General features: G+C 53.8%; 1 protein-coding gene and 1 long non-coding RNA gene across 2 annotated transcripts; both read right to left on the reverse strand.

The window, feature by feature from the left end:
• Positions 1 to 2,151: 2,151 nt before the first annotated feature.
• On the reverse strand, positions 2,152 to 7,147 carry LOC122690933. The gene is made up of 3 exons (XR_006340192.1): positions 7,082 to 7,147; positions 6,401 to 6,621; positions 2,152 to 2,266 (listed from the first exon to the last, which is right to left on the reverse strand). It is a non-coding gene; the product is annotated as an uncharacterized LOC122690933 (long non-coding RNA).
• A 280-nt stretch (positions 7,148 to 7,427) lies between these two features.
• On the reverse strand, positions 7,428 to 23,049 carry KCNN4 (potassium calcium-activated channel subfamily N member 4). Its single transcript, XM_043899372.1, has 9 exons — positions 20,698 to 23,049; positions 17,526 to 17,621; positions 15,853 to 16,283; positions 13,548 to 13,683; positions 10,445 to 10,555; positions 10,160 to 10,278; positions 9,690 to 9,759; positions 8,297 to 8,464; positions 7,428 to 8,040 (listed from the first exon to the last, which is right to left on the reverse strand). Exons 1-8 carry the CDS (start codon positions 20,854 to 20,856, stop codon positions 8,300 to 8,302), a joined length of 1,287 nt encoding a protein of 428 aa, XP_043755307.1. The 5' UTR covers positions 20,857 to 23,049; the 3' UTR covers positions 7,428 to 8,040; positions 8,297 to 8,299.
• Between the last annotated feature and the right edge of the window lie 1,440 nt (positions 23,050 to 24,489).

Genomic DNA, 24,489 nt, shown 5'->3' on the forward strand with positions numbered 1-24,489 from the left:
CTTCTCTGTTGGTTTCATTCATTTGTTTATATCTATTGAATGAATTATAGAACTCTAGTCATCTGCCAGACATGGTGTAAAGTGGAAATCCTGTAGTGCAGGGGTCTCCAACCTCTGGAATCTAATGCTTGATGATCTGAGCTGGAGCTCATGTAATAATAATAGAAATCAAGTGCACAATGAATGTAACACGCTTGAATCATTCCCAAACCACTCCACCTTGTCTGTGGAAAAACTGTCTTCCACGAAACTGGTTTCTGGTGCCAAAAAGGTTGGGGACCACTGCTTTAGTGATAGGACAGAGCACCTGCCCTCCTGGAACAGATCTTTACATGGGGTGGATGATGTCAGGTAAAAGATGCTTGGAAGGAAAAATCAGGATAAGGGAATTGAGAGTGACAGAGGTCACAGAGAGTGACAGGTGGTCAAGGAAGGCTCCTCTGAGAAGGTGACATTTGAGCAGAGGCCTGAAAGATGGTAAGGGGATGAACCATAGGAAGATACTGAAAAACAGATTAAAGATCCCAAAGTGAGAACGGACCTGGTTGTTCAAGGATTATCAAGTTGACCAGAGTGGCTGAAGCATAGTGAAATAGGGATAGGATTATTTAGGGATACAGCTGTAGAGAGGGCCAAGTTACATGAGGCCTTGTAGGCCATAGGTAAAGGCTTTTGAATTTACTTCTAAGTGAAACAGGAAGCCTTTGGAGGGCTGTAAGCAAGGACCAGCATGTTGTGATGTACGTTTTCTTAAGACTTTTACATTTCTGAACTATGAGACTGTTATGTACATGCAAAAAAGTTAAAGCAGTGCTGGTTGCTGTGAGGAGAGTGGGCTGCAGCTGGGCGGCAGTGGTAGCAGGAGATGAGGAAGCTACTGTCCCTTCCCTGGGCGAGAGAGGATGATGACTCAGGAGGAGGGTTGTGTGAGAGGAAGCATGAATCAGGGATGACTTAAAAGTCATCCTGAAGGTTTGGGCCTGACCCACTGGGTGAAAAGTGATGCTTTTTGAAGATGGGAACGAGCAGACTTGATGGGAAATTGAAAAGCTTTGAGCTGCTTACCTTTGAGGTGCATGTGGGTCCAAGTAAGTGGTCACAGTAGAGAGAAGCCAGCGTTTGTAGATACAGAATTTTTTTACTGACTTTTCATTGTGGAGTTTTAAAAACACACACAAAAGTTTTTCTGGTATGAAGAACTCCTCTAAACCCACCACCCAGTATGGCCAGTCATCCCATTTTACTTATCTTTATTTCTTCTGTTTTCTTCTTTCTAATTTTATAAGTACACTTTCTCTTGGAGTTTCTGTTTTATTTTTTAAGCTTTTAAGCAGACTCTCAGATGTCCTGTCATTTTATCAATAACTATACAAGTATGCTAAATTTTGGAGCTGTTAATATATAGATGGCATTTAAAGCCTGGGGATTTGTTGAAACCATCCAGACTGAGGGAGTAGATTGATCAGAGACTGGGCCCTGGGCCTCCCACACTAGGAATCAGAGAAAGGACCACTGTCATAGAGAAGGACCAGGAACATCAGGAGAGGTGATAACCTAGGGCCAAGGGAAAGAGGAGTTCCTAAAAGCTGGTGATCCACTGGGGAGCAGAGATGACAGAGCAGTAGCTGGAGGTAGACGTGGGTCCACCGGGCAGAAAACATGGCTGTCTTGTCCCCCAGTCTTGTTGCAGGAGAATTGTCTGGAAGAGAATGGCCATGTCACAGGCCTCAGATGAGTCCCTGGGAGGGGCCACCAAGTGAGGGTCCTTGGCTTCACACAGAAAAGAATTCAAGAGTGAGCCATAGTGTAAAGTGAAAGTAAGTTTATTTAGAGGGAGACACATTCGGTAGGCAGAAAGGCGACCATCTCAGAAAGCAAGAGTGGCCAGTGGTTGTGGGGGTGGTTAGTTTTTATGGGCTGGATAGTTTCATAAGCTAACAACTGGGAGTATTATTCCAACTATTTTGGGGTAGCAGCGAGAATTTCCAGGAATTGGGCCACCACCCACTTTTTGGCCTTCTATGGTCAGCTTCAGAACTGTCATGGCATGTGTGGTATATCACTTAGCATATGCTGGTATATTACAATGAGTGTATAATGAGGCTTAGAGTCTAGGGAAGTTGTATCTTCTGTCATCTTGGGCCTGGTGGGCCTAGTTCAGTCGTATCATCAAGATGTGCATCATTCTTTCAAAGCTTGGGTCCTGTTCCCTTCCCTTCTGTCTTAGTCTCTGTTGTGGAAACTTCTCAATACTGTAATAGAGAATCTATAAGAAAAAGTTGATATTGTCTCAGTGTAACTTAAATGTGGCCAAGTGCAGAAAAGGGTCAGTGGATTTTTACAAATATATATATGCCCATGTAACCACTAACCAAGTCAAGATAGAGAACATTTCCGAAACCCCAGAGATTTCTATTGGACTGTTTTCCTGTCAGCTCCCCCACTCCAGAAACAGCCTCTGATCTGATTCCAGTCATTACAGATGAGTTGTAGCTGCTCTTGAACTTGACAGAAATGAAACTTGATAGAAATCTGACAGCCGGTCTTCTGTGTTGCCTGCCTTCTTTAGCTCTTTGGTCTGTGAGAGTTTTCCCCGCTGTTGAATGTATCAGGAGCTTGTTCTGTAAGAACTAGAACTTTGAAAGGATTTCTACCTACAGGTTGTTTTACAATATAGAAAATAGACTCAAGTTGAATTCCAGTTGTTTTGCAGTGTGGTGAATACATGGTGGGCTTTAAGGATAGTGGAGGATGTAAAGTGCTTAAAGTTCTGGGGGGCCGGTTTTAAGATGGGCGGAAAGACAGCATGTTTGTGTGCTGCTGGGAGGGGCAGTGAAACCATGCCACTCAAATTGGAACTTGAACCCACGGGCCAGGACTCACACCTGGCCAAACCCAGACTGGAACTCGAACCCACGGTCTTTTAATTGAGATCACACACCTGGCCTCAGCACTTAGTGAAGCTCAGGTTCTTGATGTCCCCTTGCAGGAAGAATTCAGTGAGAGACAAAGTGTCAGGTAAGAAATGGATTTATCTAGAGAGAGACACACCCCACAGACAGACTGTGGGCCGTCTCAGAAGGCAACAGGCCCTGGAAATTTGGGGTTGTGAGTTTTTTATGGACTGGGTAATTTCGTAGGCTAAGTGAGTGGGAGGATTAGGCCAACTATTTCTAGGAAGGAGCAGGGATTGCCAGGAATTGCACCACAGCCCACTTTTCGACCTTTTATCATTGGCCCTGAAACTGTCATGGAGCTGGTGGGTGTGTCATTTAGCTAATGTATTACAATGAGCGCATAATGAGACTCCGGTCTACTGGAAGTCAAATCTTCAGCCATCTTGGATCTGGTTGGTTCTAGTTTGTCATGTCCTATGGCAGTGTCCTTCTTTTAAAGGTTGCCCCCTGCCCCTTCCCTTCTATTTCAATAGTAGGGAAAATGGATGAGGGAAGAAACTTAGGACTCTGGTCCTTGAGGAAGTGAGAAAGGGTGCAGCCAGGGTACACCCTTGGCTGGACTTGAAGAAGGGCCAGTTCATTCTGGTAGAAGAAAGAAAAGACATTGCTTCCAAGTTGTAAAAACACTCTCCTGGTTTTTACATGTTAGCAGCTGTCTCACACAGCAGAAAAGCTATAAACAAGTCTTTAGTCTGCAGTCTGGCATTGATGTAGATGATATGGCTTCCTTCATGGGCCCTCATAAAGAACTGGAAAAATACTGGTGATATTTGTTCTACGTGGATGGGGAAAAGGGGACAGGAGAGTCCAGGAGAGATGACCAGTTTCGACAGTCCTTGGGAAGGAAGGGGAGCCCTGTGGCTGGAGCAGCTGTGATACTGGGTTTATAATAAATATGGATTTGGTCTTTATCCTGGAGTTTGGCACAGAGCTCCTAAAACCTTTGGACCTTCCAGTGAGGAGAGTAATAAGGGTGTCTTATGTAATGAGGTGGCTTTGGAAAGCACCTCGGTAAGGATAGGGGCTGAGTGCCAGGGACCCCAATGGGGTAATCAGAGGTTTAGAACTTTCAGATCTACAGGAAGGGGAGAGGGGTTACAGTTGGATTAGTCACCAAAGTTCAATGATTTAATCAGTCGCGGCTATGTAATGAAGCCTCCGTAATAACCCCCAAAGGACAGGGCTTGGAGAGCTTCCAGGTTGGTGAACACTTGGAGATTTGGGGAGAGCAGTGTCCAGAGAGGGCATGGAAACTCCCTGCCCCTTCCCCATCCCTTGCCCTGTACCTCTCTTCCATCTGGCTGTTCCCCAATTACATCTTTTTATAATAAACCTATAATCTAGTAAATAAAATGTGTCTCTGAGTTCTGTGAGTCACTCTTTGAACCCAAGGAAGGGACTGTTGGATCTGTAACCAGTTGGTCAGACACATAGGTGACAATCTGGACTTGGAATTGGCATCTGAAGCGGTAGGGGTGGGGGGCAGTCTTGTAGGACCCAACTCTTAACCTGTGGAATCTGATGCTGGTTCCGGGTAGACAGTGTCAGGACTGAGTTGAATTGTGCTGTCTTGAGAATTGCTTGGCGGTGGGGGTGGGAACCAAACCACAACACTGGAATTGGGTGCAGAATCATTATCTTCTGTGACAGGGAGGGGATAGGGAGGCTGGAGGAGGGATGGGGCCACAGCCTGAAGAGCCCCCCAGGTGAGGCCTGTGGGTGTATTAACACCATTCTGTAGGGAAAAAGGACGCACCCCTGGCTGATACCTGGAAGCAGGTACACATCAGAGTTCCAGGTTTCTTTTCAAAGTTCACATCTGGGCAAAAGAAAATCAAGATGGGAAGGGAGAGAGTTTTTAGGGTCATGGAAACTTCAAGCTTGAGCTGAGTGGTGTTTGCTCGGGTGAATGCATTTGTAAAAAAATCTATTGAGGCTGCATTTAAACTTTCTGTCATTTATGTAAAATAAATCTCAATGAAAGAAAAAATGAATGGGGACTTCCCTGGGGGTCCAGTGGTTGAGAATCTGCGCTTCCATTGCTGAGCATGGGTTCCATCCCTGGTGGGGGGACTAGGATCCCACATGCTGCAGGGCTAGGCCTAGGAGCTGCACTTTGACAGAAATACAGGTGGTAACCATGGCAGGGTTTTGAACAAGGGAAGGGCCTAGTCGTGTCTTGGGTGGTGGCCCCAACCCCTGACTGGCTCTCGAACCCCAGTAATCCCCCAGCCCTTTCTGGACCCACTTTCCCCCACCCTGTCCTCTTACAGGCATGGAGGCAAAACTGAAGTAGGAGGGGGAAGTTGCCAAAATCACCGTGGAGTCAAGTCCCTGGGGAGCAGAGCCCTCTGACTCATGCCTGCAGCCCCCACCCCGGTGCAGGGCGTTGAGGAAGTGGTGATGGTTTGAGGGGGTGAGCAAAGACTGCTAGAAGCGGGGAGCGTCGGGACCCGTGCCCCACAGTTAGTGGTGGCAGGGTGGCGGGGGCAGATCCGAGAATTCAGAACAGCAGTGTTCTCCCATGCTCTTAGTGCCTTAGGCAAAAAGTCCCTTCTCACCAGTTCCTACCTTGTCCCAGGAGAAACAAGTGGTAGAAGGGGTGGCGCTTCCGGCCACCCGGGCAGTCAGTGTGTCCGCTCAGAGATAACTCACTGAGGCCTAGCATATGCAGGCCCTCGACATTGAAGACACAATATAGACAGCAAAAATGAAAGTAGGGTATAATGACCCCTAAATGAATGAGCCGACTGGCTAAGTGCTGGGCCTTCAGAACCAGGCCATCTGGGTCAAATCCCAGCTTCGCCATCTCCTTGCTGCGGGTTCGGGCAGGGTTCGTAATCCCTATGCCTCGGATTCCTCATCTGTATAATGGGACCAGTAATACCACCTTGCTTCCCTCTGTAGAGATTTTGTGAGATCATTTATATGAAGGACTTAATGTGGGACTTTGCACGATAAATATTACTGTGATAGAGACAGGTTCACAGGGGGGCTGTGGGAGCTTCAGAGAGGGCTTCCTGGAGGAGGCGACATTTAAGCTGGGGCCTAAAGGAGTTGGAAGGAGTTTCCCCAGTGAAGTCAAGTAGAACTAGGAAAGGATGGTCCCAGTAGGGGATCTGGCAGCACTGAAGAGAGCTTACTGCAGGGGAGGGTGTTGGAAGTGCTCCTGTTTCCTCTGCCCCCCAGGTGGGCTGGCGTCCAGAGGAAGGGGCAGTGGGTGGTGCAGGCCCGAGTTTAGCTCTGGGGGCTGAGGGGTGGGGCTGGCTGCGGGCTTGCAGGGAAATCCAAAGATAGCTCAGCAGAGAAGGATGACTCGCAGCCCGGGCTTCCCCACAAGTCAAGGGAAGCGGGGATGAATCAGCCTTCTCAAAGTGGAATACAGCGGCTGTGGGAAGTAAGACCCAGGTTCAGGGTCCAAGGCTGTTCTGTCTCTGACTCACCTCAAGCCAGGCTGAGAGGGAGGGCTCAGTCTCAGGATGCGCTGGGTGTGAAGCCAGACCCTTGAGGCCTTCCTCCTCTCGAAACTTCAGTCTCTGTATTTGTACAGTGGAGTGGGGTGGGGCGGGCAGCGGTGGTGGTGACTTACAACGCGGGAGCGCAGAGCCGGGCATACAGGAGGACCTCCATAAGCCCAGCCCCCTTCCCATTTCCTGGCCAAGTCCTAGCAGATACGAGAAATGAGTACAGGGGATGGTTTGGGGTTCCCGTTACTGTCCTGATGGATGAGGTGTCATCTGGGTTCTGGTGGGCTATGAGTAGAGAGGAGCAGAGGGAAGTAGAAAAAAGAAAAAGGGCAGCCCTATATTGATTGTGTCTGAAAATCAATAGCACTGACAAAAATGATTAAGTTATCTCTCATGAATTCTTACTAAATGCCCAACCCTCTGTGCCCCTCCCTGTTTTAATCTTCACAGCAGTCCCGTGGGAAGGTGACCCCATGTCACAGGTGAAGTGAAATGTTCAGAGGTGAAGCCACTTGCCCAAAGTCACACCCCCAGTGGAGGGCAGAGCCAGGGTTTGAATTCAGCCAATCTGTCTGAATTCAAAGCCCTTGCTCTTAGCCTAAGATCTGGGCTGGGGCAGGGGTAGAGACAGTGTTGAGGACTCCCCAGCCTACAGACCTGGGAGGATACTTCTCGGAGGCCTCTTTTATAGTTGCAGAAGCTGGTTCAGGTGGGCTTCCTCGGCGGCTCAGATGGTAAAGAATCCGCCTGTAATGCAGGAGACTCAGGTTTGATCCCTGGGTCGGGAAGATCCCCGGGAGGAGAGCATGGCCATCCACTCCAGTATTCTTGCCTAGAGAATCCCCATGGACAGAGAAACCTGGCGGGCTACAGTCCATGGGGTCGCAGTCAAACACTCCTGTAGCTACTGAGCACGCAAGCAGGTTCAGAGAGGGTAAGGGCCTTCCACTGGCTGACCTGACTGTTTGGAGTGTGGATGTGCTTAGAAAGAAACAGCAACTTCTCCTGGCTTTGTTTAACCTTTATTGCAAAGTATAAGAGCAGAGACTGGTGGGCTGCACCCCGGCCCCTCCCACCTTCTCCCACCAGGTAATTCTCTGCAGCTCTGGAGAAACAGTGTCCTCCTCGCTCTCCCGCCAGGGGGCGCTGCTTCCTGCCTCGTCCCTGCCTCGGGCCTGGTTCCTTCAGCTCTGCCGGCCAGCAGGTCACTGAGGCAGCCCAGGATCCTGGACTCTGGGCCCCCGTGCCCCTCCTCCTGCTCCTCTTCCTCCTCCTCTGGGACCCAGGAGTCCCGGCCCCCAAGCACCTCCACGTCCAACTGAAAGCTGGTGGCCATCTACAGCAGCAGAGTGAGGATGTTTTTGTTGAGAGTATGTGCGGCAGGGGTGACCGTTTTCCCATTTGGGGCCTTGGTGGGGGGTGGGCCACGGCCTCCCTCCTTAATCCAGCATCCCCTCCAGCATCCATCAGCATCCGCCATCCAAGGTGGGGCCCCCAGCAGTCCTCACACTTGGGGGGCGGGGGGCTTTATATGTGCGGCTGGGTCAGGAGTAGCAGAGAGAATGTCCTTGACCTCAATCCTGGGGAAGGGTAGCCTGGTTCTTCCCGGATGGGTCCTGGGGAGACGAACAGAGAGTTGGATAGAAAGGCAGGCCAGACAAGAGGGAGAGACAGAGACCGAGCAAAGAAAGCGGGCGGGGGGCGGTCCAGCCCCAAACCTGGTGTCCCTCCCTGCAGGCAGAGCCAGAGCAGAAGAGATCGGGTGGCCTCAACTCCAGCCCCCCCGTCCCCCTCCCCCTGAGCCACATGGGGTGCTGGCCACAGGCACCCTTCCTCCAGGAGTTTCTCCTGCCCAAGTCCCAGCCCCCTCACCAGCTACGTGGCCTCTTGGCTTGGTTCTGGAAGCTGCCGCGGCCCCAGGGCAGCACTGAGCAGCTCGGTCAGGGTGTCTAGCCTCCCTGCTAGCGCGTCGATCTGCTTCTCCAAGGCCTGGTGGGAGCTGCTCAGACGGAGCTGCAGGTCACACAGGATCATGTGCATCTGGGCAGAGAGAGGTCAGAGGGATCAGGGGGCTGGGAGACTCCCGCCCTGCCCCGTGGAGTGAGGCAGCAGAACCAGCATTTCCTAAGTCCTTACGGGCCCAGGAGATTATCCTCAATAATAACAGTTACTATTTATCGACCACTTGCCACCGCCCAGTGACTGGGCCATGTGATCCTCATATGCAGTTTAAAATCCTCCTAAAAGCATGGGAATGGGAATCCTGTTTCCATTTTTAACAGCTGATGAAACAGGCCTGGAGCAGATAAATTGACATGCCCAAGGCAGGGCCCAGATCAGGGTGACCTGAGAAAGTAGTAGGTGCTCACTTAAATCATTGTGGCCTTGATGGCCACCTGACTTCAAAACCCACAGAGCCCTTTCTCTGCCTCCTCAAACTAGGATTCACAGCTTTATCCTTCAGGGCGTGGGAGCTTTCTATGAAAACTTGACTTCCGTGTTCTGGGCCAGGTGGATAATCTTAGAAATCAAGACCTGCCAATTCCGGCAGATCTAGGCCACTGCCATGCAGTTTAGGGGCCCGGCACCTGCGGCTGTGTTTACCATGGCATTGGGGCCCAGGGCCACTGTTTGAATTGTCACGGACTAATGAGAAAAAAGCAAAGGCTACTGGATAAGCAAGAAGAGCTGCTAACCAACCCAGTGGGGTGCGACGTCACTGATCCTGAGCACTTCAGAATCAAGGAGACCCAGCAGAAGGAGGGTAAGCGGAGTCACCCCTTGACCAGGCAAGCCTGCCCAGCGCTCCTGGCCACCTTCCTCCCCTTCACAACAGCAGCACAGATTGAGTTTTCCCGGAACAATGTCACTTGTCTGTGTGTCGGGGCTGTTAATTCACATTTTATTGCTTTGCCCTTTGTGTTTGAACTTCGTTTGTCAATTTGCTTAGGTTTTATGGTTGTGTAAGAGTCATAGTTAAAAGGAATTTTGTATCTATCCACATGTAGGGAACTTGACAATAGAAATAATTTCACATCAAACACTGGAGTTCTTTGCACAAGTTCCTTAAGTTTCAAAGGAAGCTGCACCTTTCATGAGAAGTTCTATTGCATCATTCACTTATTCATTTGTTTGTTCCTTCAACCACAAGAACTTTCTTGAGTCCCCATGTGTGCCAGCGTGCCCGATTCCAGGCCCAGAGCCCCTTACCAGCCACCCCCTACCTCCCTCTTCTCCTAGACCCCCTCTCACGGGATCCCAGTACCTTGGAGATGTCCACCATAGAGTTCACTTGCTCCCGGAGCTTTCTGTGTTTCAGCCGCACCTGGCGGAACCTGGGGGTTAAAAAGAACGGCGGGGGATGGGGGTCAGAGCAGCCCTAGCTCAGGGGTGGGAGGAGGGGAGGAGAGACTCACAAAGATAGAGTATAGTGAGGAAAAGTCGCAGGAGAACTGAAGGGGTGGGAAAGGCTGCACCCGTGAGCCCACCTCCCACATAGAGACCCAGGTATCCAGACCCACAGACACTCTGAGACATGCAAACAAAACCATCACACACGCAGAGGCACTGTGATGTCCAGGTGGGCATCTGTTTAGTGGGACCACACGCGGGCATCCTGACCTGGGTAAGCGTTCATACTCAGACACGGACACACACACACACACTCACAGCCTGCAGAGAGGAGCGGACTCAGACAGGCCTGCACACAGCGTGTGCACACACAGAGGTCCTCACCTGTTGATGGCAGCCAGCAGCCTGCGCTGGTGCTTGCGGGCAGCTCCAGACTCCTTCCTGCGCGTATGTTTGTACAATAGCCAGGACTCCTGCAGCACCCGGGCAGCCGACTCCCTCATCTGGGTGTGGGGGGGCACGGTGTCAGGGGAGATGGACCCCCCGCCCCAGGGCTCTGGGAGGAGGGGCTGGGGGCTTGGACTCCTGGGTCTGAGGGAGGAGGGGCTGCGGGCCTGGAATCCTGGGTGTGAGAGAGGGTGTGATCTGGGTGCTGGAGGCCCCCCTCACCTCTTTGGCATACTGAATATCCATCATGAAGTTGTGCACGTGCTTTTCCGCCTTATTAAACTCCAGTTTCCGGGCCACCACGGCCACCAGCAGGGCTGTGCAGCAGACCCCCTGTGGGCACAGCGGGTGTTAGGACACAGGGGCCCTGGGGCTCTGAGGGCCAGCCGTGGGCCACCAGCTCTCTCTCTCTCCTTGAAGCCCCCCAACAGCCGCAGCTGGTAGGCACCACCCCGCTAGTTGACCGACAAGCAAACCCGCTGGGAGAGAACCAGGGTCCCAGAGCTCCCAGAGGTGGAGCTGAGATCAAAATCACACATCTGAGTGCAACTCCTGGGTGTGGTATTACTGGAGTGGTATTTACCCACTCCCTGGGTGGTATTTACACCTTCACCATGTCCTCTTTTGTTAAGGGTGTGATTGGAGAGGGGGAGAAGGGCTGGTTCTGGGTGATGGGCAGACCTCAGGCCCTTGCAGGACCCCTGCCTCCCCATGCTCCAGTCGGCCATCAGGTCACCAAGGGTGTTCTTCCCCCTCCTCCCCACCTCTACAGACGCTGCCCAGCTCTGGCCACATTTTCTCCTTCCTGGACAATTTCTAGCCTCCCCTTCACCCCACCCTGAGCCCAGGGAAATCACCCCACCCTGCCCCAGCTGTGACCCTGACCCCCTCACCCTAATCTCCTTCTGGGCTAACACTGCCCCAGACTTCTTAGCCCCAGCTCTCAGGGCCTGCTAAGGCCACTCTTTCTTCTCTGCCCAGCCTCCCTCTCAGGCAATTCATCCCTCACCTGCCTGAGCACCTTGTTCCAAACCCCTACTCTCATCCCTTCCTTCTCGAGGCCTCTGATCCCTCAAGGCCCCATCAAATCCCGACTGCCCTGTACCACTTGCTCACTGTCCCTGGAGTTAGAATGAATCGTCTGAAGTCTGTCCCCATCCCATTATGTTTCAGCTCTTGACCCTTGGAACAATTTATTAGCTACAGGGACTGCTTGGGTTCCAAGCCCAGCTTGGAGCAAGTCATCTAATCTCACAGTGCCTGAGCTTCTTATCTGTGAAATGTGCACGCCCTCACAGAATTACTCCAGGGATTCCGTCAGTTAGCGCCTTGAGAGCAGAGCCTGGCACAGAGTATGGACCCAATAAAAGTTAGCCGTTATTATTTCATTGCACCCTGGAATCTCTCGGCCGGGAGTGGGCTGTGAACGCTAGTGCAAGTCTAGTGCAAAACTCACCATGAGAGAACCTTCTCTCAGGTTCTCCCTTTGTCAAATGAGGGAGGAGGCCCCAGGCAGCCCTTAGGGCCCCTGACCCTTTGGGAGTGTGTCCCTGGCTGGATCCATGCCCCTCTTTCCTAGTCATAGAGACCCACCACTGTGTGTGTGTGTGTGTGTGTGTGTGAGAGCTGCATTTCCCTGCCACCCCATGCATCACCTGCGGACCCAGGACTCGGGGGTTCAGCATGTCCTTCCTGGGACAAATCAAGGCTGGGGGCTGTTGGCTTGAATTCCTGAGCTTGAGGGGAGCCAGATCTCATAGGGAGGTGGAGGCCAAGGCATTGGGTGCTGGGTCTATGAAGGGAAGGGGGTGGGTGTCTAGGTTCAGAGGGAGGCCGACTCTGGGGAAGAGGCTTGGGTCTAGGGCTTAGGGAGCCCTCTGTCTCATCCTTGAGGGCACAGGAGCCAGGGCAGCAGACAGCCACATGCCCGGAACCAGCTGCAATAACAGCTTCCCCATCGCCACCCCGATCCATTTCCCGAGCATTTCCTGTGCTCAAGACCCATTGTGTGCTGTGCTGTGCATGCTCCGTCGCGTCAGTCATGTCTGACTCTTTGCAACCTGTCAGGCTCCTCTGTCCATGGGATTCTTCAGGCAAGAATACTGGAGTGGGTTGCCATGCCCTTCTCCCGGGGATCTTCCTGACCCAGGGATAGAACCGGTGTCTGTGTCTCCTGCATTGCAGGCAGATTCTTTACCCACTGAGCCACCTGGGAAGCCCTTTTGAGACCCTTTACATGGTTTAATTCATTTAGTCTTCTCAGGAGCTCCTTGAGCAGTACACTGGTATCATCAACCCCGTTTTCTAGACGAGGAAACTGAGGCCCAGAAAGATTATATGGCTGACTCCCAGCTAGGAAGTGGCAGAAACAGAATTTGAACTCGAGCAGCCCAAGCCCACAGGCATGCTCCTGATATCCATATGCAATAGCCTTAATGGAGACTGGGAGACTGGATCCCTGGGTCCTGAAGGAACCTGGAGCTGGGAAACCAGGTACCCTGAGTCCTGGATGATTGAGAGGGTAAACAGGGGAGAGAGCAAGATCCTGAGCCTTGGGGGAACTCAGGGCTGGATTCCTGAATTCTGGGAGGAAAAAGAGAAAAGGGGCTGGGAGGTTCCTGAGGAGGATGAGGTCTGGGGTGGTAGGTTCCAGAGAGGGCTAGGACTTTAGGGGATGGATTCCTGGGATTTTCAAAGGAAACAGGGCTGGTGTCTGTGTTCTGAGCAAAGATCCGTGTAGTCAGAGCTATGGTTTTTCCAGCAGTCATGTACAGATGTGAGAGCTGGATCATTAAGAAGGCTGAGTGCCGAAGAATTGATGCTTTTGAACTGTGGTGCTGGAGAAGACTCAAGAGTCCCCTTGGACAGCAAGATCAAGCAAGCCAGTCAATCCTAAAGGAAATCAACTCTGAATATACATTGGAAGGACTCTTGTTGAAGCTGAAGCTCCAATACTTTGATCACCGGATGGGAAGAGCCAACTCATTGGAAAAGACCCTGATGCTAGGAGAGACTGTAGGCAATAGGAAAAGGGGACAGCAGAGGATGAGATGGTCAGATAGCATCACCAACTCAATGGATATGAATTTGAGCAAACTCTGGGAGACAGAAGAGCCTGGCATGCTACAGTCCATGGGATTGCAAAGACTTGGACACGACTTAGCATCTGAACAACAAAAACAACATGGCCAGGGAATGAGGCAGTGGGGGTCCAAACACCCAAGTTTCTTGGGGTGTCCCTGAGTGCCTTAGTTGGCTCCATGGTTTCCTGGAGCCCGAGGATGAGCAGTGTGAAATACAGGAGTCCCTGAGTGGATGTACTCACCATGACACCAGTGCAGAGGCAGACAATCTTGCCCCACATGGTACCTGGCACAACATCGCCATAGCCAATGGTCAGGAATGTGATGGGGATCAGCCACAGTGTGTCCGAAAGGTGCCCGGTGGCATTAACAGCCTGCCTACAGGGGAAGAGAGGGTTAGTTCTGGGGTTCCTGTGGTGTTTGATGCCCTCTTTCTTAGCACACACCCACACTCAAAAAAAAGCACTCAAAGCTTGCCTGGCTTTGGTAAGCCTGCCTGGCCTCCTCTTTGCTGTGTGACCTAGACAAGATGCTCAACCACTGTGGGCTGTGGGCTTTGAACCTGGATCCTGTCAATTCCAAAGCCCATTTGGTTTCAGCTAGGCTACCAGGGCTGCTGCATTTAATGTGGTTGAAGGGTTGAAAGGGGGAAGAAACCTAGTCTGAAGTTCACTTGTCAGTCCCTGGCAGGGGACTGCCTCCACCCAGAGAAAGGGTGGGTTTTCTGATTTCCACAAAGATTCTATATGGTCTAGAGGTGGCTCTATCAGGACTAAAAAGGTGGAACTCTAAAAAGGCTTGGGCGGGGGGACTCTCTTCTTTCCTCACACTTCATGGAAGGGGATATTTAGGTCCAGTCATAGAAATGACTGAAAACCAGGATGTGTCTAACTCTGACCCATAGTTAGGCCAGAGAAAAGAAAGCATCATTCATCAGGGTCCCAGACACCTCAAAACCACTAAGTTAGTGTCCGGAAGTGGGGATTGAATCTGTACAGTTAAGCCCCACCCCCTTCATCCCAAAGCACATTCAAGTTTGTGGACTTCTGCCTCTCAGTGGCTCAGAGAGGAGAGATCTCAGGGCAGATGGTCCCATTCTCCACCTCCCCTCAAGAATCCTTTGCCCGATGTACTAAACTAGAGGTTCTCAAACTTGAGCCAGCATCAGAATCAACTGTTAAAAACAGATTGCTGGGTCCCACCCATCAGTGTCTTGGATTCCATAGATACGGGTGGAGTCTGTGAATTTGGATTTGCAACCAGTTCCCAGGAGATAGACAGCATATTAAAAAGCAGAGACATTACTTTGCCAGCAAAGGTCCGTCTAGTTAAAGCTATGGTTTTTCCAGTAGTCATGTATGGATGTGAGAGTTGGACTATAAAGAAGGCTGAGTGCCAAAGAATTGATGCTTTGAACTGTGGTGTTGGAGAAGACTCTTGAGAGTCCCTTGGACTGCAAGGAGATCCAACCAGTCCATCCTAAAGAAATCAGTCCTGAATATTCATCAGAAGGACTGATGCTGAAGCTCCAATATTTTGGCCACCTGATGCAAAGAACTGACTCATTGGAAAAGACCCTGATGCTGGGAAAGACTGAAGGCAGGAGGAGAAGGGGACAATAGAGGATGAGATGGTTGGATGGCATTATCGACTCAATGGACATGAGTTTGAGTCAACTCCAGGAGCTGGTGATGGACAGGGAGGCCTGGCATGCTTGAGTCCATGGGGTTGCAAAGAGTCAGACACAACTGAGCAATTGAACTGAACTGAATTCAGGAGATGCTGCTGGTCCCAGAACCACTGGCTAAGATTACCCCCAATTTCTTTTATCTGTAAGATAAATGGGGCTTCCCTGGTGGCTCAGTGGTAAAGACTCCATCTGCTAATGCAGGAGACGTGGGTTAGATTTCTGGATTGGGAAGATCCCTGGAGAAGGAAATGGCAACTACTCTAGTATTCTTGCCTGGGAAATCCCAGGGACAGAGGAGGCTGGCAGGCTGCAGGCCATGGGGTCGAAAAGAGTCGGACAGGACTTGGTGACTAAACAACAACGAAGCTAAGTGGAGGCCCTGATGGGGTACAGTTTCAGCATCAGGCCGGAGTCCAGCAGGCAGCTGGGAATTTCTTCCAGGGCAGCCCCGGGGTAGTTAGGAGCACCTACCAGTGCATCTGTGCTAATTTGGAAAAGCAGAATGTCTCCTTCCTCCAAAGTAGGCGCAACCCTTGGCTAGGCCCCAGGGCCTGCATTATACCTGGACACCAGAGGCAGGAGAGATTTGAGGCAGGAAGGGCGGGGCTTCCTAGGGTATATGTGTGTTGGGGGGTGGCAGTCGGGGGGGACTGGAGGCCGCAGGTGGACGAAAGGCTTTGGGGCTGGTCTGTCAGTTCTTCCCACCCGGCCGCAGAAGAGTGTGGACAGATAGCTTTCTCCACTGCTTGGGCCCGGGGAGCCCCAATCTGCACCACCGTGCAGGGCAAGCATGGTTGTAAGCGGCTCCTCCAGAGGCTCCAGGTACCCTCCATCCCCACTCGCCCTGGCATCCTCACCTCTCGGCTACCGACAGCACCCAGGCGGTGGTGAGCCAGAGGCCAAGCGTGAGGCAGAGCAGCAGGCGGCCGGGGTGCGTGTTCATGTACAGCTTGGCCACGAACCAGTGGCGGAAGCGGACCTGGTTGAGCGCGCCGATGCTGCGGTAGGAGGCGTTGAGCAGGACGCCGCTGCGCAGGAGCAGGGCGCGGGGCACGAGGTACAGGCGCAGCAGCATGGCCAGCGACAGCAGCGCCTCCCCCTGGTCCAGGAAGCTGGGCCAGGACTGCGTGGCCGCCGTCTTCAGGAACCCGGAGCTCAGCACGCACGGCGGGCCCGGCACCGGCGGCGGGTGCAACCCGCACACCACCAGCTCCAGCACGATCTGCGCCACCTGCCGCCCGGTCAGCGCCACGCGCCAGTCCCGGAGCCCGTTGTCCGTCATGAACAGCTGCGGGGACGGGGGCGGACGGAGAAGGAGGGAGTCACGCGAAGGTCAGGTGCCGGCTCCCCAGCCTGCGTGGGGAGATAAGGGGGGCGCGCCCGCGGGGCCGCAGAGGGAGGCAGATAGAGCAGGGCCTGGGGCCGGGGAGGGTGGGGAAGGGACACGGCAGGACCCGAGGAAGACAACTCTCCGCCTTCTCTCCCGTGTCCCGTGCAGCCTACTTCCAGAACCTCCAGCCCAGGAACACTTATTGAGTGCCTACTGTGTGCGTGACGTTGAGATATGTTGAGGATGTGGGTGAACAAGACAAAAACGCCTTCCTCCCTGGAGCCTACATTCCACATCCATGGAACCAGGCCTTAGTCCCGTCTCTGGGGGCCCAGTAGTGTAACTGGCATCATTCCATTACAATGACAAGAGCCAACCTGTGCGGGGCACCTGGGGGGTGCCAGGCATCGCGCTATCCTCTTTGTGTGTTGTGACTCCTGGAATGCTCACAAGACAATTGAAGGTATTCTTACCCCCATTTTATAGATGTGGAAACTGAGGCCCAGGGCGCTCAGGGGCAGCTGGGCTATGAAATCAGGCCGCTTAACTACTTGAATGCCTGCTATGAATGATAAGGTGTACTTCTGCCTCTGCAGCCTCTGCAAAGGGCATACCACACTTGGCCAATAACCCTCATCTTATACTTCAAGGTGGTGGGCGAAGGGAACAGGATCTGGGGGTGTGGAAGATGGGAGGAGAGGGGAAGGGGTGGGGAGCCCAGTGTGGATTGAGACATGCAATGGCAGGGGGGGATGTGGGTGGGATGCAGGGTGCCTGGATCTGGGGGTCATTGGCACAGAGGTGGGGAGCTCAGGCATGCCGAAGGACTTCGGGCACATAACTAGGATCTGAGTTGTTGGGACCGGAACAGGTGGGGGCCCAAGGGTTGAAGAAGGGAGATCTGGGAAGCTGGGCCTGGTGTGAGGCAGCCTGGAGCTAGAGAGGACAGGGAGGCCTGGGGCGGGAACTCTCAGCACCTACAGGTGAGTCAGATGGCAGCAGGTGGAGGAAGGTCAGGGCTGCTCCGGGAGGCTCTGTCTGTTGTCCACGGTTCATCCCCTCGGGGTAGATAAGGGTGTGGATGCATCTCAGGGTGGAGGAAGCTCATTACTCAGCCCAGCAGGCCGGAAAGTGTGAGCTGACAGGGCGTGGTGGGGGCTGAGGGGAGCCAGAAGGGGCTGGGGGCGGGGCCTGCCCTACCTGGACCTCTTTGGCGTGAAAGGCCACGATAAGGGACAGGAGCAGGAACGTGGAAATGCTGATCATGCATTTAACCAGGAACAGATAGAGCGCCCACTGTGGGGAGGGAGAGAGAAAGGGGTGAGATCCCAGGTCTCCACCTGCTGTGTCCCCTCTACCCTCCTCCCAAACTGCCATCCCTTCTCCCTTGCCAATGATTCCTAGCCTCCTAACCCCACCCCCAGTCCAGCCGTCTCCTGATGCCTCCAGATCTGGGGAAGCCTCAAAACTGTCATCGGGTCCCCAAGAAGAGCACCCTCTTTCTTCCTAAGGGGACAGCCCTGGCCAAGATGCAGGGTTCACCCTCCTCCTCAGCCTCTCCTAAGACCACACCCCTGAGAGAAGAGTTCAAAACACACACTCCTTCCTAACTGCCGCATACGTACCAGTCCCCATCAAAAATAGTTCTCAGTTGGTGGAGGGGTGTCTAGAAACAGACATTTATCCTCTAAAGAGTGTCCCTCCTCTTCCCTTCCTCCCCAGCTGGTCTCTGCCCTAGAAACAACTTCAAGTCTCCCCCTACCCCAGCAACCCAATTCCTAAGGAGCCTAGAAACCATCACTCAATCCCCAAGGAATGAATGACACCTTCCCCTGCCCCCATTCAGGAGCTGGGTCCCTGAGACCCCCAGCCCCAGCTCTGAGAAAGGCCTCCAGTCCTGCCCTGCATGTCCCTTCCCCCCCACCGCCTCCTGCCCTCTCTCCTGGCTCCAAGCCCAGGGCAGATCTGGCCGGAAGCACATGGTCTCCAGAAACCACGGGAAGTTTTTTTTTTCCCTCTCTTTGTGCGTCTATACCTCGCAGGAATCTAGAATTCTTAAGGGAGAGATTTAGAGGGGAATGGGACCGCTGGATTCCCTAGGAAGGGCCGGGAGGGGGTGCCTGCCTGGAAGGTGGTGTCGGGGGAAAGGGCCACCTGGGCACCCGCATTGAGTTCAGCACCTGTTTCTTCTAGAACGCTGCCAGCTCTCCCCGCCGGCCCGGGCCCCACCTCTGTGCCGGGGAAAAGGGCCAGTTTCCTGCCCCGGGGGGGCCTGCCCCCCCAACCCTCCCCGAACAATGGTACTGTTGTCCCTAGCCCTCCCCCACCCCCTCATCCTTCTATGGCTCCCCAATTCCCTGTCCGTTTCTTTAGTTTGTCTCAACCTGCACCCCACCTGACCTAGCCCTCTGCCAGCTCTGTCGTCCACTTCTCTGGTGGTCCTCTCTGCTTTGCAATTCCTTTTGCCCTGAATCCTGCACCCCCTTCTCTGTCTGTAGCACTCTTGTCTCTTACTGCATCTTTGCCTTGGTCTCTGTCTTCGTCTCTCTGTAAATCTCTGCCTCTATGTGTTTGTGTGAGTCACTTCAGTCGTGTCCGACTCTTTGCGACTCTCTGGACTGTAGCCTGCCAGGCTCCTCTGTCCAGGGGATTCTCCAGGCAAGAATACTGGAGTGGATCGCCACCAGGGGATCTTCCCAGCCCAGGGATCAAAACAGCATCTCTTATGTCTCCTGCACTGGCAGGCGGGTTCTTTACCACTAGCACCACCTGGTAGCCTCTCTGTACCCCTCACCATCCTCCCTCTCCCGCCCGGCTGCATCCCTCACGCGCCCCTGTCTCAGTGGGGTCTGGCCCTGGCCTCTCCTCCAGCCCCTCCCTGCTACCAGCAGGTGTCTGGATCCCTGAAGAATGAATTCATTAGATTGTGATGGATTGTGATGGAGGTGGGGAGGGGACATGGGAATTGTCTAGGCGGTCATAGAAAGGGGGCTGAGGAGGACCCTTCGGGTCATCTATTTCAACCCTCACCCCCAGTTGCCGGTTGAGGAAACGGGCCCAGAGAGCTGCAGCAGATGCCAGAGTTGCCCTGCTGGAGGTGGCACCCTGGTGGGCGATGGAGGGAAGCAGGGGGAGGTGAGAGGGCAGAGGGACTGGGTGGTGAAGGAAAGACCCCCAACCCATTGCATCTGCCCCCTTAGCCTCAGCTCCCCTGCTGGGCGCGGTGCTGAAGCCTGGGAGCGGCGGGTCAGCCTGGCCATGCTTCCTGTTGGCCTGGGCTTCGGCGGCCCCACCCCCTCAGTGCCCGCTGCCCTCACCCGGCCAGAGGAAGCCAGCCTGCCCCAACCCTCTGTGGGGCTCCTGGGCCCTTCAAAGCTGCCTGCCTCTCCCAAAGCCAAGCCTGAGCCTTGTCCCTGGGAATGCCCCCACCTCAACCCTCAAATCCAGGGCCCCCCAACAAGCCCAGTTCTACACCCCTTGCCCCAGACAGATCTGCAGCCCCTCCTTTCCTGTTGAGCAATTCTGTCCGGTCCTCCAGCTGCCAGTTCTGACCCATGGCCTTCATCTGCCCCCATCACAGCCCGGACCCAGGCTGGAATGTGCTGGAAGCCTGCTCAAACCTGTCCCGGCCCCACCTGTTCTTTTCTTCCCCACTCACACTATCCTCGAAGTCAGCCCCTCTTCCCCTACACATGCTCTAAGGCGCCCTCCCCTTCAAACCCAGGAGCCCAGGCCCCCAGCCTCTCCTCCCTGGGACCCAGGAGTCCAGCCTACGAGAAAACCTCTCCCTTATTTCTCAGACTAAATAGATTCCGAGGAAGCTGAGCTTCTCGATAATGGGGATGGAATTGGCGAGGGGGGGTGCTTCTTCCACCCCCACCACCCCCACAGCGCCCCCAACCTCAGCCAGTTTTTTCCGTCTCTGCCCTTTGCCTCTGAGATACTGGGCAAACATTCGAGTTCAGATAAGGACTAAGGAGCCTCCGCCTACTGGAAGAAGTCAGCCTTTCTCCTAACCCTCCCTTCACTGAACCTGGGGCTACCCCTCCCCTAATCTGCTCGTGGGAGACTCCAGTATCTGACCAGCCACCCCTTGGACCTCCAACTGTCTGACTGCAGTATCTTCAAATTGACACCCTGTGACCCCTCTTCCCTTCCTTTTGCAGAGGGGGCCCCCTACCATTTCCCTCCCTGCGTCCCAGGAGTCTAGCACTCAACCTCCTCCACTCAGACACAGGGGTCCCCGGCCCGACCTCCCTCTGACCCTGGAGTCTCAGCCCCCAGCTCCTCCTCTTCCCTCAGACCCAGGAGTCCTGGCCCCCAGCCCCTCCTCCTTCAAGACTAGAAGTCTCTGCCTCTACCCTCCACTCACCGGGCACCCCCCGAACCACAGCATCTCCGCGTGCAGGACCATGAGTCCAATGCCAGTTCCTGCCAGTGCCAGCGTCCAGCCGGCCAGACTCTTCTCCTGCTCCAGCAGGCGCTTTCGCCGCCGCAGGGCCCCCAGGCCCGGCACCAGCTCCCCGCCCATGGCTCCCGGGGTCTTGGGGCCCAGCCAGCTTCCTGCCCAGGGTCCCCCACCTCGCAGCACGCAAAGGGCAGCCACAGTGGCTTGAGGTCCCTGGCCTGCTCTGCTCCCTCGCTCTGGGCTTGTGCTTTGAGGTACAGCAGAGTCTGTGCCCTCTGGGAGGTGGTGACTGCTGGGCAGGGCGGGGAGGTGCTGAGGAGGCCCCCGGGCAGAGGGGAGGCTCCCCAGCCCCCCTTCTCAGACTAAGGAGGGGCGGGGGTGTGTCTTAGGGCAGAGCAAGGAAGAGGCGTGCGTCCACGTGGATTAAGACACACTCACACACCAACACACAATGGGCTTTGTCACACACAACGGTCTGCAGCGTATAATACACACCTACACTGGGCCACACCCGGACACCACGCAACACGCAGTGATTACACCCTGAAACATGGCATGGCCAGAGACGGAACCTAACACCCATGGGCACACAATGCTACTGACACCGAGTGACTCACAACTCCCGACAAGCTCGGAAACCCACAGCCACACCCAGACACCACACACACACATGGTGTGACACACGCCGGCACTTAGCGAGCAGGCAGGACCCCGTGGCGCACAGGGCCACCCAAATATTGTCCACACACAAGCACAGACATCACAATCAAAATTGGCACAACACTGTCTGACACCAACAGCCACACCCAGACACAGCACACGGGGTGGTGCCTGTCCATAGCTACACAAACACGACCTATACAAGTGTTCCACAAACACCCAATCTGTATTGACTTAGCAATCCCCAAGTGCCACGCACAGCATATCTGTGTGAACAAGGCACTCAGCCATCACACACCCGTGAAACAGTACCCAATACATGCAGACACACGGCACTTAGGGACACACCCATGGCAGTCACCACTCACCTAGCACAGAAACACACGGTGACGAACATCATGGCATGTGGTGACTCCAGCATATACGCTCATAGAATGATTCACGACACACACGGATTCACCTCAACACACAACAGAACCCAAGTACACATTGCCATTCAAATATACAGCCGGAGAGCAGTACGGATGGATGCGTTAGGAAAGGACCTACAGGCACAGTGACACACACAGAAACCCAGCTGGCAGCTGCCCCCTACAAGACAGCCTCATCTATCTTGATGCATCACACAGGACACAACAGAATGGTACCCGGGGGAGGGAGGCCGGGCACACAGGCTACATAGGCCCTGATGCCCAAGAGCCACGTCCATGGAATAGAACACCTACCATTGCCTCAGACTGACAGATACCACATACCACACCCGCACATCGCCCATACACCCAACACCAGTGGCCGCACAAACACCACACATACAGAGTAATCCACAAAGACACTGATAGAGTACTGCCCGGCACAGACACCGTGACCCATGGACCGGCGGACGTGGCCGACTGACACATCCGTCACCTAGGCCGGTAACAACACCCACACAGCACCAGGGGGACACCCTCTGGTACAGTGTAACACACAGCCACACAGTCACAACACTCTGAGTGTGGGTCCCCGGGCTTTGTTCTTGGCAGGGAAAGACAGGCCTGCAACATGCATTTACACCTTGAAGAAGAGCAGTGTCACATCACTGAGACACACAAAACCTATAAACAGACACAACACCTGCGCTGACACAGAATAGCAAATGCAACGCAGGGTGACGCGTGATGACTCCCAGAGTGACAGCCACATGGCGTGTATCACGTGGCCACAGGCAGCAGCACAGAAGTCACGCACGGGTCTCTACTGTATACAGCTGGACACAGATCAAAAGCCTCCCGCAGCAACGCACGAGGACTCGCTGGCGGGGTGACACAAAACCCCTCTCCAGGCGTGGCCCGTGGACCCCTGGACACCACTCCGGGTGGGGAGGAGGGACTCACAGGGACCCCTCTCCCTTCCCCGGAGTCACATGTCAAGCAGGAACACGGACCCGCCAGCCACAGGGCGATGAGACGCACACAGACATGCCTGGCATCACACCAACGCAACCCACACAGACACGCCCAGAGACACCGAACCACACACACAGACACGCCCGGCGACAGAAACACAACCTAGGCTGGGGCCCTGCCCCATGCCGCGCGGGTGATTCCCACTCAGGACGCGAGGCTGAGACGCGGCGGGACGGTGATGGAGACGCACGCGCGAGCCGGCGCGGAGGAGACGCTGCCGCCTCTGGGCGATCACAAGACTGCAGCCCCCCATCTCTCCTCTCCTCCCTCTCGGCTTCCCCGGGGCCTCTCCTCTGGCTCCTCTTGTCTCTCCCACTCTGGAAGCCTCTGGGTTCGTCTTTATCTCCGTCTCCGGCTGTCTTTCTCGCCTCTGTTTTCCTCTGTTTTTTAAGCCCCTCTGTCTCTTCCGGTTCTCTTTCTCGGAGTACCTCTGACTGTGCATTTGTGTGGTTCCGTTTCTCTCTCTCTCTCTGCTTCTTTGTGTCTCTGTGTCTCTCAGCATCTCTGTCTCTGCATCCCACTGCTTTTTAAAACTTTCACGAAGTATAGTTGATTTACAATGATTCTGGTGTACAGCAAGTAATTCAGTTATATGTGTGTGTGTGTGTAAATGTATATTTTCTTTCAGATTCTTTTCCATGATAGGTTATTATAAGATACTGAATGTAGTTCCCTATGATATACAGGAGGTCCTTTTTGTTTCTGTATTTCACATAGAGTAGTGGGTATCCGTTAATCCCAAATTCCCAATTTATCCCACCCCCTTTTGCCTGCAATGCGGAAGACCCAGGTTCGATCCCTGGGTTGGGAAGATCCCCTGGAGAAGGAAATGGCGCCCCACTCCAGTATTCTTGCCTGGAGAATCCCATGGACAGAGGAGCCTGGTAGGCTACATTCAGTCCATGGGGTGGCAAAGAGTCGGAGCAACTTCACTTTCCTTTTACCTTGGTAACCATAAGTTTGTTTTCTGTGTCTCCGACTCTATATCTGTTTTGTAAGTAAGTTTATTTGTACCATTTTTTTTAAGACTCCATATATAGGAGATATCCGATGATCCCCCTGCTTTTCTATTTCACTCTCTCTCCCTATCCTCGTCTTTCTGCTTCCATGCCCCTCTTCCGTGTTCTCACTATCTGTATCTCTGTCTTCCGGTCTCTGTCTCTCTTTTTCTTTTCTGGTTGTGCCACGTGACTTGCTGGATATTAGTTCCCCGACCAGGGATTGAACCAGGTCCTCAACAGGGAAAGCGCAGAGTCCTAACCACTGAACCTCCAGAGAATCCTCACCCTGACTCCTGGTCTCTATCTCTTGCTCTCTGACTCATCCTCTCTCTGTCTCTAGAGCTCTGTGTCTCTGGACCTCTCTAAGCTCATCTCTGCCTCAGTTTCCCTCTCCTCTGCAGGGACACAGCTGGGGACAGCCTTGCCTCCCCCACCTGCCCCCCCCCATGCCCCGTTCCACCCCAGCCTCGCTTCGGGGCCAAAGGCCAGGGACACCCAGACTGCGGCTGCCTGAGAACGGAGACCCCTAGCCCCAGGCCCGCCACTGTCTCCGTATACCCATGCAGGCAACTGGGAAACATTGAGAGAAGGGAGACAATAAGGGGGACCTCGAATGTTGGAGACAGAGAGACTGACAGACAGACAGACAG

Source organism: Cervus elaphus, chromosome 4, assembly GCF_910594005.1.
Source record: "Cervus elaphus chromosome 4, mCerEla1.1, whole genome shotgun sequence".
NCBI classification, from domain to species: Eukaryota; Metazoa; Chordata; class Mammalia; order Artiodactyla; family Cervidae; genus Cervus; species Cervus elaphus.

Coding starts and splice junctions, on each gene's coding strand:
- KCNN4 (XM_043899372.1), bottom strand. CDS start 20,856: ATGGGCGGGGAGCTGGTGCCGGGCCTGGGGGCCCTGCGGCGGCGAAAG. Junction 16,284..17,525: donor TTCACGCCAAAGAGGTCCAG/GTAGGGCAGGCC, acceptor CCGTCCCCGCAG/CTGTTCATGACGGACAACGG. Junction 10,279..10,444: donor ATATTCAGTATGCCAAAGAG/GTGAGGGGGGCC, acceptor CCCCACACCCAG/ATGAGGGAGTCGGCTGCCCG.